This window comes from Sylvia atricapilla, chromosome 3 (assembly GCF_009819655.1).
Source record: "Sylvia atricapilla isolate bSylAtr1 chromosome 3, bSylAtr1.pri, whole genome shotgun sequence".
NCBI lineage: Eukaryota > Metazoa > Chordata > Aves > Passeriformes > Sylviidae > Sylvia > Sylvia atricapilla.
The window spans coordinates 35,426,355-35,444,554 of NC_089142.1; the positions used below are offsets into that span (position 1 = coordinate 35,426,355).

At 40.3% G+C, this 18,200-nt stretch overlaps 1 protein-coding gene across 1 annotated transcript in view; it reads left to right on the top strand.

Annotated features, from left to right (window-relative positions):
* Positions 1-2,375: 2,375 nt before the first annotated feature.
* ZNF292 (zinc finger protein 292) overlaps positions 2,376-18,200 on the top strand; it is a 53,283-nt gene continuing 37,458 nt past the window's right edge. The window contains exon 1 of the mRNA XM_066315112.1: positions 2,376-2,542. Within this exon, the coding sequence (XP_066171209.1) occupies positions 2,381-2,542 (162 nt within the window). The 5' untranslated portion in view covers positions 2,376-2,380. The remainder of the gene's footprint in view (positions 2,543-18,200) is intronic.

Consider the following 18,200-nt stretch of genomic DNA (forward strand, 5'->3'; position numbering starts at 1 on the left):
CCACTGTTTGTGGTCATTTTTTCTACTTAATAACTCTTTTCTGGGTCTCTTAGATATAAACTTAGCAATTATCTGCCTGTGAGTCATGATTAAAGACAGGAGCCCTCCCTTGCAAAAGGCCCCTGGAGGCTTAAGTGCAAGTCCTCTTCAGGGTAGCACAACTGAACGACAGGCTGCTTTCTGCTTGATCTTGAGGAGAACAAAACAAACAACACTTACTCTACCCTCTCCAAGTGCTAACCTTCGGCATGAGCGAGAAATCCATACTCCCTTTCTCCTTCCTTCCTGCCCTGGGTTCAATATACAGCATTCCCTGGTCAAGGCAGAAACAATACAGCAAGCTAAAGCAAGGACAGACTATCAACTGGGCTACTGTGGTTCACACTTCAATGAAAATAATTGCAAACAGCACAGTATAGGACAGAGTTATCCAGAAGAAAAGGTATTTTAGATTCTGCAGATTTATTAAGTGATTAAGTGAGAAAGAATAAATAGGTCTTCATGCCACTGTTTCTAGCATTTGCATGACTGACTAGTACTGGTGTTAGAGGTGGTTCGGTAGAGAGGGATACATGCAAACCAAAGTTTCCTGCTACATTAGGCCTTAAATGGAAAAGCTGAAAGTTTTCTCTTCTTCTGCTTGTAACAGAATGGATTTTCTGTGCAGTAAAAGTCAAGAAACTTGAAATGTTTCAGGCTTGCAAGTCACAATTAAGATATCTACTTGGATGCTTCTATGGAAAACTAGAAACATATCACTTTGGGTTCACTCCTATGATCCAAAATGTGGTCATTTTTGGACCAGATTCCCAGGCCTGTCTCCAAAATGTTGCATATTCAGTGCTATCACTGTGAATGTCTACACTTGCTGACTAACATTTCCACAGTCCTGGAGGAACCTCTTTTCTTTCCAGCTCTGATTTAGTGTTCATTTCACCATACGCCTCAGCTTCTTTCAACTGTATGCAAGAAGCAGGTAGCATATTTTGTCTTTTGTGACAAAAAAAAAAAAAAAAAAAAAAATAGAGTATCAAATCAATCCCACAGTCATACAGGATAAGGTAGTGGGTATGGGGATATTGAGTTTCACCTGGGTCAGTGCAAGACTGAAAGACATATACAGGGGGCTGCTGGTAGTCTCTTCCAGTCAAAAGACTGTTACACCAAATTTAAGTTTGTGTAAAGCACCAGCGTTCCTCATTTTTCAAATTATGTGAAATGCCCGGTTTAAGACAGTGCTGGCGGGCTATGAGAAATGATTCAGTTCAGTTCAGGCAGGGCTCTTGCTGCAATTTCCTCCCCAATTCCTCATTGGGAGGGCTGGCAACATGAAGAGCGTGAAGCCATCAACACATGTCAACTTGCACAGCCTAGAAGACTGCAAAACATGTATCCATGCCAATTCAGTGTCCATCAGATCCATGCTTTCCTTCTTACCAGAATCAACGCCTGGCACCCATCTCCAGTACTTCCAACACATGTGACAGATGAAGGAGTCTCCTCAGCTAATTTAGATGCAGGGAAGGACAATGTCCATCACTGGAGCTTTGCACTGTTGTGTATGAGAGGGTGTTTGGCCCAGCATACAAGGGCAACAAAGCCTTCCAGAATCTTCGGATCTCAACTGCTTCATTTGAAGAGCCAAGCTGCACTTCCCATTTCCGATTATAAAAGCAGGACAATCTAAGTGTGAAGACAACTCAGTGGCATCCTTGAGGCTAGCACACTTCCTGCAGAGGAAGAAAGGTGAGGAAATCAACACGCCACAAAACCTCAGTGGTGTCATGGCCCGTCCAGCAGTGGTTTGTGCCACATGGCACTCTCAGGTGGGAGGAAGGATGGGATGTGACCCTTAGCGTCACGGTCTAGTTGACGTCGTGGTGTCCAGTCACAGGTTGGATTCGATGATCTGAGAGGTCTTTTCCTACCTAATTGATTTCGTCATTCTGAACTCGAGGGACAGCGGCAAAAGCCGACCGGCCGGGCCCGGCCCGCCCTCACCGCCCCCGACGCCGCCGCCATTTGCGGCCGTTTTGCCGCCAAAACGCGTCGCCGCGCGGGCGGGGGAGGGCCCCGTCACGTGGCCGCGCGGGGGCGCGCCCCGGCGCGCGTGGCGTCGCGTCACGTGAGGCGCGGAGGCCCCGCCCCCTCCCCGGCCCCAGTCCTTTGCGCCGCGGGGGGACGGCGGGCGGTGCGCGCGCGCGCGCGCCGCGCGCTCCCGCGCGTCTCCATCTCCTCCGCACGTGACCCCCCGTCCCTGGAACGTGGCATTGTGTAATCACGTGACCAGGGAGCGGAGCGGGGGGAGCCGAGGGAGGGAGGCAGGGAGGGAGGAAAGGGGGGCGGGGGGGCTGCGTACGCGACGGAGCGGGGTGCGAAGATGGCGGACGAGGAGGGCGAGCGGGAGAGCGGCGGCCCGGGCGGCGACCTCCTGGAGCTGCGGTGCCTGCGGGAGCGGCTGCTGGAGCTGGAGACGGGGCTGCGGGAGAGCCGCGAGCCGGCCGTGCAGGCGGCCACCGAGTACTGCAAGCAGCTCTGCCAGGTCAGGCCGCCTCTTCCCTTTTCCCTTCCCTTCCTCCGTGCCCTGCCTCCGCCCGCTCCCTCCCCTCCCCCGCGGGGTGTGTGTGTGTGTGTGTGAGCTCGGCCGGGCCGAAGCGCGGGGGCCGGGCGGGACCAGCGCCGCCCCCGCCGCGGGGAACCCGCAGCCGGCGGCCCGGTGCGGCGGCCGGCCCGAGAGCGGGGAGCCGCGGTGCCCGGGACCGGGCCGGGCCATCGACGCCGCCGCAGCTCGCTGTGGGCTGAGCGGCCCCCGCTGCCGCTCCGGCCCGTAATCCCCATCCCCCGCTTCGCCTCCCCCCGCCCCGGTTCTCGCGGTCTCCAGGCCCCTTTGTTGTGCTCTGCGGCTCGGCTTATCGAAGGGCCCTTTGTTCCTGGCGGTGGCGGACCGGGGGCCCCCCCGTCCCTCCGATACCCCTCCTCCCCTGGGGGCGAAGGGAGGGAGGCGGCGGTCCGGGAGGTGGGGGCTCTGCCGCTCCTCCGAGGGGCCGGGCAGAAGCTGGAAGTCCGTCCCGGATCCCTCGGCGCGGGGCTCCTGCTCTAAGTCCCCTTCCTTCCTCCGCTCCCTTTCCTGTCGTACCCTGGAGGGATAGTGGAGTTTCTGCCCTCCTAGGAAGGTGAAGGTGGTGGTGGACTGTATAAAGTCGGCGGTGGTGGTGGCAGGTCTGTGGTGCTGCTCCCCGTTTCTTCGCTCTGTCAAGGGAGCGCAATCCCACCTCGGGGAGAGGGTTCCCAAGCCGGCACCCTTTGAAGCACCATTGTGTGTAATTATTCTGCCGTCGGGAAAAGGCCCGCTTTCCGGAGCTTGGGCTGGTCCTAAGGCACGGTTTGTTTGCAGGTGTTTCTTCTGAGCTGGTGCCCCTGCTGAGTATTCGCTCCTAAACAAACTTTGTGGTATTAGCTCCAGAGACTGGTAAAAAAGCAGACCATTTTATTAATGTCTGTGCCTATACATGGCCTCGAGTTCTCTTATATATCCTTTCTTGGACAGCATTAGGTGCATCCCAATGTATAAAACAAGTTCTCAAATATTTTAGGCTACAGAAACCACTACTGCTGTAGCTTTGCTTTGTTTAATAGTGTGGCTGATACAAGTGATAGTGTTTGTTTACACATTAGTTGTCACCCATTCATGGACGGTCAGGCAAATTGTTAAAGGTGGAATGGATAACAGTGAATTCACGTGGTTAATTTGAAATGTATTTTATTCATCATTTTGTATCTGGTTTCTTAAAGAGCTGATTCTTGGTGGCCGTTATAACATGCTACTTTCCTATCTGTCACTTCTGGATTAAACTGGGCTCGGCTTTCTTCTAACTAGGAAAATTTGCTACTAAATATTTTAAACATAGTTTCATTTTGTTTTGTATATGCAGGATTCATATGTCAGGTTCGTTTTTCTCTGGTCAAAATTTATCATATCGTGCCTGGTTGGAATGTCTGTGTCGATGCACAGAAACGTTGGTTAAAGCACAGAGAGATTGGTTTATGTTCGTTCAGATCAGTGTGTTCTTGGTCTGTTTTATCTTTGTGCCTACTTTCTTAACTTTATACACTGAGAGGTGGAAATCTGCCTTTCCTGGCTCCGGCTCAACTTGTGAATGAGCTGTTCATTGAAGTGAAGTAGTGTTGGGTAGGTGGGAATGAAGACACCATCCTTGACATGTACAGAGTAGACTGCTGATGTCTAAAGCAGATTTATCACTGAAATTGTGGTTACGTGTTCTTAGCAAGTGGCTTCAAGAGTTGATTGATTGATTTAATGTTTAACAAGTGTGAATATTATTCTTGTTACTGTAATGACTGTTACAAAAGTCTGTTGTAAGCCCCAAGTTTACCAGGTTTCTTAACTGTGAACCTTTTAAAAACAAGTCTCGCTGAGCAAATCAGTTGTGTAGAAACTGACTTAGAAATCATGCTGTTTTGAAATGAGTTACTGTTCTTTCCATATCAAGATTTATAGTATGGCCATAGCAGTTTTTTGCAGGCTGAAGGGTGATGTGTGACACTGAGGGTTGAGACATGCCATTCAATGTTGAAAGATCCTGCTTTTCAAATTTTGGACAGAGGTCTAAACCTTAATGTATGAAAAATTCTTTTTAGGCAAGTATTTTTGTACTGATTCAGCATGATGTTCACCTGTACTTGTAGTGTCAGGATACTTATGCAGCCTCTTCTGCAGTTTTAATCCTTTATTTGTGCTAACACAAAATTGTATTCATGATTCAGAAAGTAGGTTTAGCTATTTAGTTTGCATTGCATGACACAGTTTGTAGAAAAACCATGTGATATAAAAACCATCTCAGAAATCTCTTTCAAATAACAGTTTAAAGGTATCTGCCATGCTTTCTAGAATAAAGTATTTGAAAATATATGCATGAAAGAAGGATTTGGTTAAGTATATGGAACTAAGAGTTGTTTCTTATTATATATATAAATTGATTATATGTAACACTTATTTATATATTAGGTCTAGAAGCTCAGTAATGAGGAAATATTTTAGTATTTCTCTAATTTCACCTGCATGTTTTTTTTCCTTTTATGTTTAGTTTCTAGGCATGTAATAACTGCACAGATCTTGAATGGTCTGGTGTCCTTGTTTTGTTTTGCCATGTAGGCACTCTGGAGCCCAGCAACCACCTAGCTTGTTGCCATAAATTAACTTTCATTGTTTTTGAATGAAGTGGGGTAACAATGTTCAAGAAATAAGCTTATTTTCAAGTGGATGGAAGCTAAAGAATGTGCAGTAAAGCATGGAAAGATCCTTAGGTTCAAAGGTGAATAAAGGATTTAAGTATTCTGTGCTTATTAAATCAAGTGGGAGTTGCACAGTCAACTCCTTTATCTGGTTTTGAAATACCTCGGTTTGATATATTTTATTGTTTACAACCCAACAATGTAGAACAACTGTTAAAAACACAGAAAAACAAGACCCTTGTAGCTTGACAGAAAGTGTTATAGAACTGTTTTCTTCTCTTGTAAGAATAAAGTTTACTTTGATGTATTTTATGTGTGGTATTTCATTAGTTATAAATGTTTGTGTGTTGCTGCTGATTGCTCTGTGAAATGGTGCGGTTGCTCTTAAATTTTAAGGGGATTATAGACTGGACCTTAATCCTGTACCAGGTCTGTGTAATTGTGGTTCTGTTCTCCATTGTCAGCGTGCAATAGAGAGCATTATTTTTATTGTTATCAAGTGGAATTTACATCCATATGGATGTATGTAAAATGATCTTTTAATTGTCATTTGTGCTCTTCTGTTGCAGTTTGATAATGAGCAAATCCTTGACAAACAATTATGCTTTCACAAACTGTATGAGTGCAAACTGTGGCAGACAAAACAAGTATCTTCAGCTGTAGTGACAAAAAATTGCAAGTGTAAATTTTGCAAGAATTCATAGTGGTCCAAAGAAGATTGCTGTTCTTGTTATCATGTGGTGCCTGATTAGATTATTTTCAGACTTGGTTCTTAAAGGTGACCAGTTGTTTATATGCAGTTGGAGAAGACCAAAATGTACATTTGGGTTTTTGTCCTAGAGAGCTAAGTTAATGTGCTGCTGGTTGGGTATATCAGAGCTCCTCACTGTGGGCTGTGTTCCCTTCCAGTTGTCACTGTACAGTGTACTTTTTCTTTTTTTTTTCTTTTTTTTTCTTTTTTTTTCTTTTTTCTTTTTTTTTTTTTTCCTTTTTTCTTTTCATAAATAAAAAAAGGCAGTCTGGTAACAAATCTTTCTGTTGTGAAGTCTTTGTGGTGCTTCTACCTCTTCTGACTTTTTCTATAGCTGACGTGGTTTGAGTCTTCCCTCCTTTGTTATTTTGACACTTCATCTCTTTCCTGAGTCTGCTTCTAAGGGTTGTTTTTTTCTCTTCTGCTGTACTTTGTGGTACAAAATCTACAAAACTGTTAAGTGGTTAGGTTTGCTGTACTAATGTACAAGTTGTCAGTATAAAGTGGCCTATGTTATAAGCATAAGATACTGTTTGGATGTTTGTGCAACCTTTCCTCAATAATTTTGTCTGCACTTTTGTTTCATTTCTTGGTTGTCTTGTCATGAGAAAGATCACGTGTTAAAAGTGTGCTTAGTTGTTGGTAGACACATTAATATCCTTCGAGTGTTGGCAGTTTACCCAGTAGTAACTTCGAATCTTGTTAACCCTAGTAGCAGAAAAGGTGTAATGGTGATAGGAAAGTAGGGTGGGTAATGAAAATTTTGAGGTATTTCAAAAGACACCCCAAAACTTCTTGTAAAGAAAAATTGGTTTTAACTATGCTCTGGCTGCATAGTTAGTTCCTGCTGGTTTTTACTGGGTGTTGAGGTTATAGTGAAGTATTAGGATCTTAAGGTCCTACCCTATTTTTTTGGGTATAGTGTCATGCTAGAGTAGATATTGGTAATATTCAGGGATATGTAATCTAAGATGTCCCTCCTAAAAGCAGACCTGCTTTTTAAAAACATTTTTTCTATTTTTATTATTACGTATTTGTTACCACTGTATAGTACAAGTTTTCACTAATTATTTGTTTCTATTAGAGGTTAGTCTTACATTTTCTCTTATAAATTCTCCTATTAGTCTTACTATAATTGCCATTCAGTGTTTGTGCCTCACAGACTTGACAACTTTCTGGTGCTGTCATCTTCTTCAACTGTCTTTGTCTTCCTCACTTTTAGTCTCTATTCTCAGCTTCCTCTTCAGATCTGAGATGACATAAATAGTCATCAGTTCTAATAATAAAATTTGAAGTAAAGCCTTTCTTAAGCCTTTTATTTACATATTTTGGATTTACCCAAACCCAGAGTCTGTCTTAATCTAATGACAACAAAGTGTTTCAGTAGGCTGCTTTATTTTTTCCTGCAGGAGTTAGAGTATGATCCCTTGCCAAGAGTGATTCTGTGTGTAAAGACTTCAACAGCCTTTGAAGGATGTTTTTTTGCTATTTCTTTGAACACCTGCAGTTGTGATGTGACCATAAGATTAGCTTTCACTGATGGTGAGAAACATCACCAGCAAAACATCAGGTGTTTTTCCATATAAATATGAAGATGTTTCCTCTTTTTCTTAGTATCAATGATTTCTTACTCCAGACAGCTTTCATCAAACTCTTCACTGAGTGGATAGGCAGATGTCCACGTTAGATTTTGTCTGGCTCAACAGCTAACAGTGATGTTTACATAATACAGGCACAAACTGGTGGAACATATCTGTTGGTAAGTGGATATTTTCTGAGCTTGCAGTTCAATTATGCCCTGTCTAATCAAATCTATGTCTCTTCTTTTGAGTATGCATAAATTTCATAACTTCCACTTTTAAGCAGTGTTTTCTGTTGAGTCCAGTGAGCGTTTTTTACACTGAGGTAATGCTTAAAAGTTTCTCTTATGGTATTTCTGCCTTTACACATTTGCCTCTACCATTCTGTGTTGCTTCTGGTCTCACAGTTCCTATTTTTTTTTCTAAATACATTACCATGAGTGCAAGATTCCCATCATAACTTCTAATACTTCTAATTCTGCTTTCATACCTGTGACCTCCACATGTTCTGCTATTCAGGGAGAGATTTACAGCTGCCAGAAATCGCAAGGAATCTGCTAAAATAAAGTACACCACACTGATTCCCAAGTGCATGAAGAGAAACGCCTGTCACCACTGTGTCAAGTCATGCAGACTTTCAGCTGCCTCAGGCATTTTTGTGCTACTTCATCACTGTGAGACCTGCCATGTCCTACAGTCACATTGTCTTTGACTGGGGAGGTGGATAGAAGCAAAAAACCCTGATATATATGTATATATTTAAGCTAAACTACACATGCGTAATAATACTTAGAAGAAAGCACCCTCACTCTTTAGGGTAAATCTAGTCAATGAGCATAAATGTTCTAATCCTTGTCCTCAATAATGGCATCAAGACCCAGCATCATACTAGATTGGAGCTGGTCTTTGTTAAAACTTCTGAGATGTGTTTTGTAAGGTTTTATTAATAAATTTTTCTCTGTTGAAGTAAGCCAGGTAGACCATGATTCCAAAGCAGCATTGATTATTGGTAAGCCATAGCTACAAATGCTTGTTTAATCTGTTCTCAAAACTAGCCATTAAAAAAGATTCAAAAAGAACTTCCTGCATAATACATTCAGTTCAGTGTCTTTTGCCTTTAGTAATTTCTTCCGCTCGCCCCTTGCAGTATAACTTAATATCTTGATATAGCTTAAGACCATTGTGATTTATTGTATCTCATGTAGATAATTAAAAGTAGCATACTCTCTTTCTGTTGGAAGCACCTCTTATATTTGCAATGCTATTTTCAGTTCTCTACTTTTTACTTCTGAGAACAGTTTTTGTAGTCCTTGATGTTAATTTTTTCCTATTTCCCCCTTTCCTTTTTGCTTTGTTTCTATATATTTGGAATATAGGAGATTTTTGAAATTCTTACTTGAAGGGAATGTAGCAATCTAATAAGAATTTGGTAAGAAGGTGACAGTCTATATAAGACCTTGGATTTAAGTTAAAACATTTCTCCTTCTGAGTACAAATAATCAAGAGAAGAGTGATAGTTTTCTGAAGAGTAAGAAATTAAGGTAGTTAAGAAGATGACAAAAGGTAGATGGAGGGATAAAAACCATTAAAACATCAGCATGATGTCAAAAGCTCATCTTTCCATGTAAGTTGTGCAAAGAGACAGTTTAGTAGTTACCCTGCTGCACATGTTTTTCTGAGTTACTTGATGCTTTTACTGAAGTTATGGAGAAAGACTCTTCTATCAGCAAGCCACCATTTCTCTAAGAAATGCTTGTAGTGAAAGATTAATACTCACAGGTTGTGACATGTAGACAGAGTTCTGTGTAATATCCTTGATTCTTGTTGCCCAAAGACTGAGAGGTTTTCTGCTTTACATAGTCCTTCATCACTTTGAAAAAATCTCTGAAGACCTCCCTGTAGATTCCAATTTGCTTGTAGTGGTTGGCTGTAAGCAGCAGCTACCTATCTGTGCTGGTATAACTTTCTGTACTGACACATACATTCCTGCCTTTACTTTTTCCCAGCTATCCAAACTTTATTCCCCATTTTTGAACAATGTTATGAATAAAGTCCAGGTTTGTTTCTAAAACTGCAATTATTGAAGATTCACTGTTTAAAAAGCATGGAATATTGACTATAGAAAGCATTGTGCAGGGCTGTACAAGGCATATATGTATGTTAATATTAACACCCAGTAGGGCATCTCTTTCTATCAAAATATCTACATTGTATGTCGTATGTCTTGCTTTCACAGTAAGGATATTAGGTATCTATTTAAATGTTCAGTCCAGTTTCTATATATTTTAGATTTTTAAAAATTATTATTTTGGTAGAGAATGAATGCTTCATAGACCACAGATCTTAAGGGAAGGAAGTAAAGCAAAAAAGTGCTCTTCTGGGGGATCTTTGTTTCCATCATGAGTAAGAATTAGGGAGTTTCATATGGCCTTTTTTATTTACTCTGCCATTTAAATGTCGTCATTTTCTTGTACTCTCTGCTTACTGCAGATATACTATATGTTGTACATTGTTTCTGCTTAAGATTTCTTTAAGTTGTGTATCAAACTACATCAGTTATGAGATGTCAGCATACTGTTTCTTCTATGTGGTTACATTACCTCACATTACCTAAACCGACCTACAAGGCAAAGAAACTATTTAAAATTCACATATTTAGGGACAATATCTTCAAGAAATAGTGCGCCAGGCACTGATTTATACCTGTCTGAAATTTTAATTTGCCTTTACTTTTTTGAAGACCTCCATGCATATCCTTGTGCAATTATAATACCGTGTGTTTATTTGTATGGCTTCCATGAGGGAAACTAGCATGAGGTTCTTAGGCCACCAGCCTTTTTACAACGATGATGTAGAACAATTTGTGAATTCTAGTTTAAATAACAGATAAACAGTATGGCTTGAAACTGTCATTTGAGATAGCATTTCCCATTTTATTAGGGCTGTGCTTTTGCACTGGTTAACAGCTTAATGTGTCATGTTTTGGAAGGTATGCAAGTATTTGTTTTTAAGGTACGAAATACTTTTTTTCTGTTTATCTTTCCAAATATGCATTAAAGACAACTTCATGGTATTATTTCTCAGGTCTTTCATCTCTGAGGATAAAGTACATTGCTTTCATTTGTGAAGAGTTAATCTAACAATGCCTAGTCCTTGGCAGAACAAAGACTTTCAGAAAGAGCATATATGTAATGTAAAAACGGCAGTGGAGCTTTATAAAATTATTCTCTGAAAGCAGAAGTGATTTAGTAGGAAATTGGACTAAACTTGCAAAAATGAGTGCCTGTTTTTGGCAAAAATAGTTTGATCAAATGTCTTTACATCTTCTCTTCTGTACCTGTTGTACAGTCTTCTGGTATACAATATTTCTAGTTTTATGATTTCCTGTGTGAAGGTAAAGTAAGCTGAACATTCTCAGAGACATAGGAAAGTCCTGTGCCAACTAATGTCACTCTCACTTGATTGTTACTCGTTCTGAACTAGTTATACAGTTCTTTGTTCTTATAGGAACTCATGTAACTTGGACAACTACCAAAGCTCTATCCATCTTCAAATACTGACTCCTGGTGTTGATTCACTCCTGACTGTTGGACAGGTGCATTTGTTGCTTTGAGAGCCTAAACTCCCTGAAGTAAAATTCTTTAAGATAAAGATCAGTCTTTATTTGTAACGCTCTATTGTCTTTTGAGATGAATATTTGAGCTGGTGTAGCATTGTCAGTGTCCTGTATATAAAAAAAAACCCAAACAAACCCAAAAAACCCCCAACCAACAACAACAAAACACAACAAACAAAAGCCCCAAACAAAACAAAACCAACCAACCAAACAACCAAAAAAAAAAACCCCAGAAAAACAAAACCACACACACACAAAAAATCACCCCAGAATTTGGGAGGATTCCTCTTATGTTTTTCAGGATAATGGGGAGATGGGGGTTCTATTGAATAGTCAAATCCTGTTTGGTATTTGTGTGTCTAACATACCAAATATTATTTTAGTGACTTGGTAAAGTACATTCAGTGTTCAGGCATTGAGGAACTCCTTATTCATGATTTAGTCTTGTGATTCATGGAAGCATAGAATGTTAAGGGGTGGAATGAAACTTAAAGACCATCTAGTCCTAATCCCCCTTCCCATGGACAGGGACACCTCCTACTCAATCAAGTTGCTCAAGGCCTTACTCAACCTGGCTTTGAACACTGCCAGGTTTGGGACATCCACAGCCTTCCTGGGCAGCCTGTGCCAGTGTCTCATTACCCTCACAGTAAAGAATTTCTGCCTAATGTTTAACCTAAACTTCCTCTCTTTCAGTTTGTACCCATTACTCCTTGTGCTGTCACTTCAGTTTCCTGGTGATGGGTCTCTCTCTGGCTTCCCTGTAGACCACCTTTGGATACTGGAAGGTTGCTATGGGGTCTCCACACAACCTTCTCTTCTCCAGCTGAACAGCCTCATCTTTCTCAGCCTGTGTTCATAGGGAAGGTGCTCCAATACTGTTGTCAACTCTGTGGCCCTGTTCTGAACTTCCTCTAACAATTCCATGTCCTTTATATGTTGGGAACTCAGAATTGGGTGCAGTATTGTGGATGCAGTCCCACAAGAGCAGAATAAAAGCAAAGAATCGCTTCCTTTGACCTGTTGGCCATGCTTCTTTTGATGCCGCCTAGGATTCCATCTGGCTTTCTGGGCTGTGAGCGCACACTGCTGGCTCATGTTGTCTTTCTTCAGCTATCACCCCCAAGTCTTCCTCTGCAGGGCTGCTCTCAGTCACTTCTCTGCCCAGCCTGTTGGTGTGTCTGGGATTGCCCTGACCCAGGTGTAGAGCCTTAATTGAACTCCATGAGGTTTGCACAGCCCACATTTACATCCTCTCAGGGTTCCTCTGGGTGGGATCCCGTCCCTCCAGCACGTTAACTGCACCACACAGCTTGGTGTCCTCAGTAAATCTGCTGAGGGTGCTCTTGGTCCAGTAAAGATGTTAAATCAGCCCCAGTACTGACCCCTGCCCTGAGGGGCACCACTGGTCTCCCGTGTGGACAATGAGCTGTTGACCACAACTCTTTGCATATGGTCATCCAGCCAGTTCTTTGTCCACAGTGTGGTCCCTCCATCAAATCCATGCTTTTCCAGTTTGGAGACAAGCATGTCAATGCAGCAGAGCATCAAACATTACTTAAGTTCAGGTTGCTCTGCCCCTATCCACCAATGCTGGTCCTGTCACAGAGTGCTTGTTTCAAGAGCCTGTGGTGTTTTATAACACAGTGATCACTACGATGGGTACAAGAAGGGATTAAATATTCAGAGTCACAAAAGACACAATCTGAATTTTTTTTTTTTTTTTTTTTTTTTGTAATTATTGGAGGGTTGCTCTTATGAAGGGAATTGCAGGGATAAAAAGTAACTTCTGTTTATGAATCTGTAATAGTGAAGGTGATAAAACTTCATTATTCCCATTCTACAGTCTGGGAACTTGCATAATGTTCATTGCAAAGCTGTCTTGTGTAGCAACTGAATCTTGCTTTTGGATACCCAGCCAGACTTGGTCACCATGTCATTGTGATGGCAGGAACTCAGGAGTTATGCTCAGGTTTGCCCACATGTTCAGGAGAAGGTATGGCCTTGGCTCCTCTCCTTTCCCACATGTGGACATAGTGACAGTACGTTGACATTTGTGAAAGGACGCTGGTGGTTATTAGACACAGTGTGGTAAATGTTGCCTTGCTCTTGTCACTGGAAATATCAATCAGATGGAAGCCATCCTTTGGGATGCCAATTTGAGTGTGTCGAATAGACAAGTTTAAAATGGCAGTTGAGTAATCTTTGTGCTGAGGATGAAGATTATCAATTAAGTTATTATCAGAATTAAAAAGGTGTGAAGTAGCAGTGGGAGAAGTTGCATTCATCTGATAAAGATGACTAATACAAAAATGTGATGCAGTTGAACTGTAGAAATATTGTAATGTCTCATTTCAGTTGATGAGAGAGCAAGTTTAAGTCACCTGTGCTGCAGGAAATGAATGTATTTCCAGATTATACACAGTTATTTCTGGCTGTCTTCCTATTTTTAATCTGCCCATATGCCAGTCTGATAATTAAAAGAGTAGGTAAATTAGATTTCCTGGCAGTGGATGAAAGTTTACTGTAATGAAATCCCACCACATTCATGAAATGCTTGTTTAATAGCCAACTGCTGCATGCTCTTTTAAACTAAACAGACTAAAATATGAATGTTGGGATGACAGCATTGAATTGAGACATGATTGAATATCTGAATAGAGGGAAATGTAGCCTAGAACTATAGCAAGTTCACTTACGTTAGGATGCAAGAGAGAAGTTAGATAGCAACAACTAGACCAGAAAGATCCTGTTAAATGCAAAATGTTGAAAGTTTAAAGGCAAACCTAAAGAATGGTAATTTCTGTTACTGTATGTGACAAAGCCTGAGGCTTAATGAAGTTATTTACTGGTGTTTTAAATAACTTATTTGTTCTAAAATAGTTTCTGGATGTAACCAGAGACTCTCCATTCATTTTCTAGGGTTTTCTACATGTTTTTCTAGAACTAGCTGGGGTTTGAATTCTAAGCAAAATAGTGCCTAAAAAATAATGGGTCAAATAGCACAGAGGTAATTGTGCTTTTGTTTTGCCTCTTTCAGTTTAATAATTAGCAAACTGAGCTCATTTAGTATGTGTTCAGCATGCCCAGATGAAAACCATTAAAATTGCTTGTGCCTTTTAATTTACATTTGGGGAGAGAAACATCTCTCTATCAATTAAGAGAAGGTTCTGTGTTTAGTAGTTAATTTTCAGTTGTCTCTCCTTGCTGTGGGTTTTTTTTTTAAACTTTCTGCGTGATGGTAGATGGCATAATTACTATGAGAATTGTAGTAGAGCCCCACAAACTGTTCTTCTATTTCTGCTTCTGTATCTGCTGAGGTGCATTTTTTCAAACCTTCAAACACAGACTTTGCCTTAAAAATATAAATATATTTTCCAACAGCATAGTTGCAGCTTTTGGTTCTGTATCTGTAAATTGAGTGTGGTGGTACTTCCCTGCTACTCAGTTATACGCATTAGAGAACAAACTTGTGACTTTTTTTGTGGTTGTTACATTATCTGCCTAGTGAAGTATAAGTAGTTGGATTAGTGGCATGGTTAACTTTTTATGTTTGTGTGCCAAAGAGTTGGGGTGCTAATGTTCCTAAAAATTGAATTCCAATAGTAGTTTTAAAAATCCTCCAAAAGGTGATAAAGAAACATGCCCCTAAGGTTATGACATGGATTCTTCCACAATTAGTCTTAACTCGGCTAGAGATGTACAATCTGAGAGTTACAGCAAGTAGTTGTAGGAAGTCATCAAAGTCATTAATGCCTTGGGTGGTGTAAAAATGTGTAGGGAGAGGAGAGTTCAAATAGTCAGTGCACGCTTGCTTTTTCAGAATCATTGAAATCTGTTTAGTAATTGCATATTAGTGGTAACTAGAGCTGCAATGAGTTTTATATAAAAAAAAAAATCCACAAAAGAGAAGTTGTGGTTATTTGAGGAGAATCTCTTTAGGCAAGAGTTAAAAAGTTGCTAATGGTAGTTCTTACTATCTTTCTTTGTTCAACTTACATATTTTCTAATTTTTGTGCATTGATAGTCAACTTGCTTTGCATAATACACCGCATGATGTGTAGATACGTTATAAACTACTGAATATATGCATGAATGTGTAGTGGTTATACAGACTGAGAAAATGAATCATGCATTGCAGGGTAGTTGGTGACGTTTACTGGATTTCAAAAGTGTTTGAATTCTTTCTAACAAATCAAAATTAGTCAGCAGGTAGTATCAGTTCTTTAACAGTTACCTGTTCTCTCTGTGTGTTCTGAACTGAGCTCTTGTCTCTAAAAAAAGTCTCCAGGAAGGATAGCTTTCCTTAAGTATGAGCAGAAGAATGAGTTACTGCATATCTTGAGTTTTTGTTGTTTCTCTGAAACTCCTTTTCTGGTGGAGCTTGAGCATAAAACCTAGATGTGTATGGTTAACTTTTGCAGTTTTGCAAAAAAAAAAAAAAAAAATAAATCAGTTATTTTTTATTCTAGTTTGATAGGCAACATTTTAAATTTACTTAGTTTATCTGAGAATTAAAAAAAAAATTAAGAGGATGTTTATTTTAAAGGGGCTTGTAGGTGGGTAGAGTTTGGGAACACTTTTATGAATTACCTTTAAAACTGTTCAAGAAACCAGTACTTGAAGGTATTTGAGCTCATGTTTTCTTTGTTTAGATAACACCAAAAAAATCAGTTCTTACTAAGTGATGGGTATTTATATCACAGAGTGCATACTTGTGTATCTGGGCTCTGCAGGTACCAGTAATAAAAATCAGTGCTAACTTGTAGGTGGTACTTCAAATACATGGGTGAGCAGAGCTTGTATGGGCTTTTTTTTTCCCATGAAGGGAGAAACACTGATATAACAGACAAGAGTATGAAAACATACCTGCTCATACAGTCTAACAAACCTTGCTTTTAGTGTCCTGAGATTTTCTTTTCAATAGATGAATGAGACAATGGTTGAAAGAACAGTTTTAGAAGATGTGAACCAAAAGAGTGAGTTCCTATATGTTAATACTCTGGATCAGACACAGGGTTTACTTTGGAGGTGATCTGATCATCTCTGTTACCACACTTCTTTTTACTACAGCTTTATAGTGTGGAAATTTTAATATCTTTTGGATGAAACGAAACCAGTTCTGCTCCAAAAGCAGTTGTATACAGCCTACTTCACCTTATAATGGGTAATCCAGTTAATGGAACCAGCTGAATGCCAGTCTGAAATATGACCACTTGTGATGGGTTCACTCGAGACTTGGGTTCTCAGAACCCTCTTTTCTGCTGTATTATCCACTCCTTGTGCATTGCACTGGAATGGTGTAGTCATTGTGAGCATTTTGTGGACCAGAACCTAACTGGCAACTCAGATTCTAGTTTTGAACTTCCTCTCTAAATGAGTCTGTCTTGACTTGCTGATTCAGTACCTGCTAATCTTGATGTGACTTTCCCTTGCTTTCAGCTGCAGGATAGAGAAGCCAGTGATGTTAGGATGGCTTTGCAAAGCGTGAAAGCAGCTAGAGTTTTCTGTTTGAAGGGAAAGGAAAAAAACGGCAAAAACTGGATCTGCAGCCTGTCAGTAGAGGAGTTGTAATGGGAAAAAATTGGATAGCTCTGCACCATGCCTGCAGAAATTGAGAGTGAAAACAATTGCTTAAATACAATCTTGTAGTAAGTGATGGAATTAAGAGTCTGGCTTCAGTCCTCTCTTCTGGGCACAAGTCAATATCTCCATTAGAATTAAAGCGTCATCATCTGATTCTTCAGCCAAAGGAGACTTGACTTTCCAGAGCTATACTTTGCTTAACAACTTTATTGTGAAACAATTCAGAAGACACATTCAAATAAAAAACAGCACATCAACAACCTAAAATCTTGATAGGTTTTAAACATGAAAATTGAGTACAAATTAAGATTGATGTTCTTTGATCATAACCATAATTTAAACAATACTAGATTATCTCATCCATAGTTTTGTATATGCAGTCTGATACTGTGTACCTGCTGGAGGTTTGCTGTTTGATTCTGGATTGTTTTGTATTATAATAACAAACACGTAAGAGCTAATATTCTTGCAGCACTTGTGTAGCTACAAAATCAAGGTAACAGTGCTAAGCCTTGGTAAACAAATACTGCATTAGTTAAGTAGTGCCAGTTTTAATTTGTATCATTAAACTGTTTCGGAAATTATTTACAAGTACAGTGCTGTGTTGTTTTGACATAAAATGATCTCTGTACAGTTCTAACTAAATAAAAACAGATTTTGTTGATTTTATTATGGCAAATCTATGATAGCAGAGTGTTTCAGATGGGTGCTGTTTGGTCTGATGCTTGTGGACAGGTTTGAAATATCTGTGTTTTTCTATGTAGGTTTTGTTCGAACCTAAAAATCTCTAAAATTGCCTGTAGGATATCCCAACTGGAAAACAAAATGGAAATAGCTTATTTATGTTTGAGCTTTTCTGTTGGAGACAAAGGTGAAAGAAAAATAAAGATTGATTATGATCATGGTGATGTGGAGAATATCTTGACTAGAAGCCTGTCATACCACAGCAAAAGCAATAGATATTTGTATTCTTTTCTTCCCTCCTTTTCCCCTGTACTTTTTTAAATGGGCAAGAGATGGGGTTTATACTACGTAACCATTTTGTTTACTCTTTAAAACAGATGTTTTAAAATCATCTGTTACAGTATTTGTTTCTAATGACTAATGGTAGAGTCTCCTGGGCAATCTGATGGCCATGAGGCTTTACCATTAGTCATTAGAAACAAATGCTGTTTCTGAGGTAGACTTCGTTTAAATTAGACGTAGAAGTAAGGTCTTTTTGACATGCAGAACTGCTCAAATTTTTGATTGAATACTCTGTTCATTTGACATCTTAGTTGGGTAGTTTGTCCTTGTATGAAGTGAATGTAAGTGCTGGTTGCATCCCAGCGATTCTTTGCCTCCACTTTCCTCAAATAAGATGGGAGCTTTTCATGGGAACCTTAGTTCAGTTTAAAGAAAAAGTTGCAGCAGT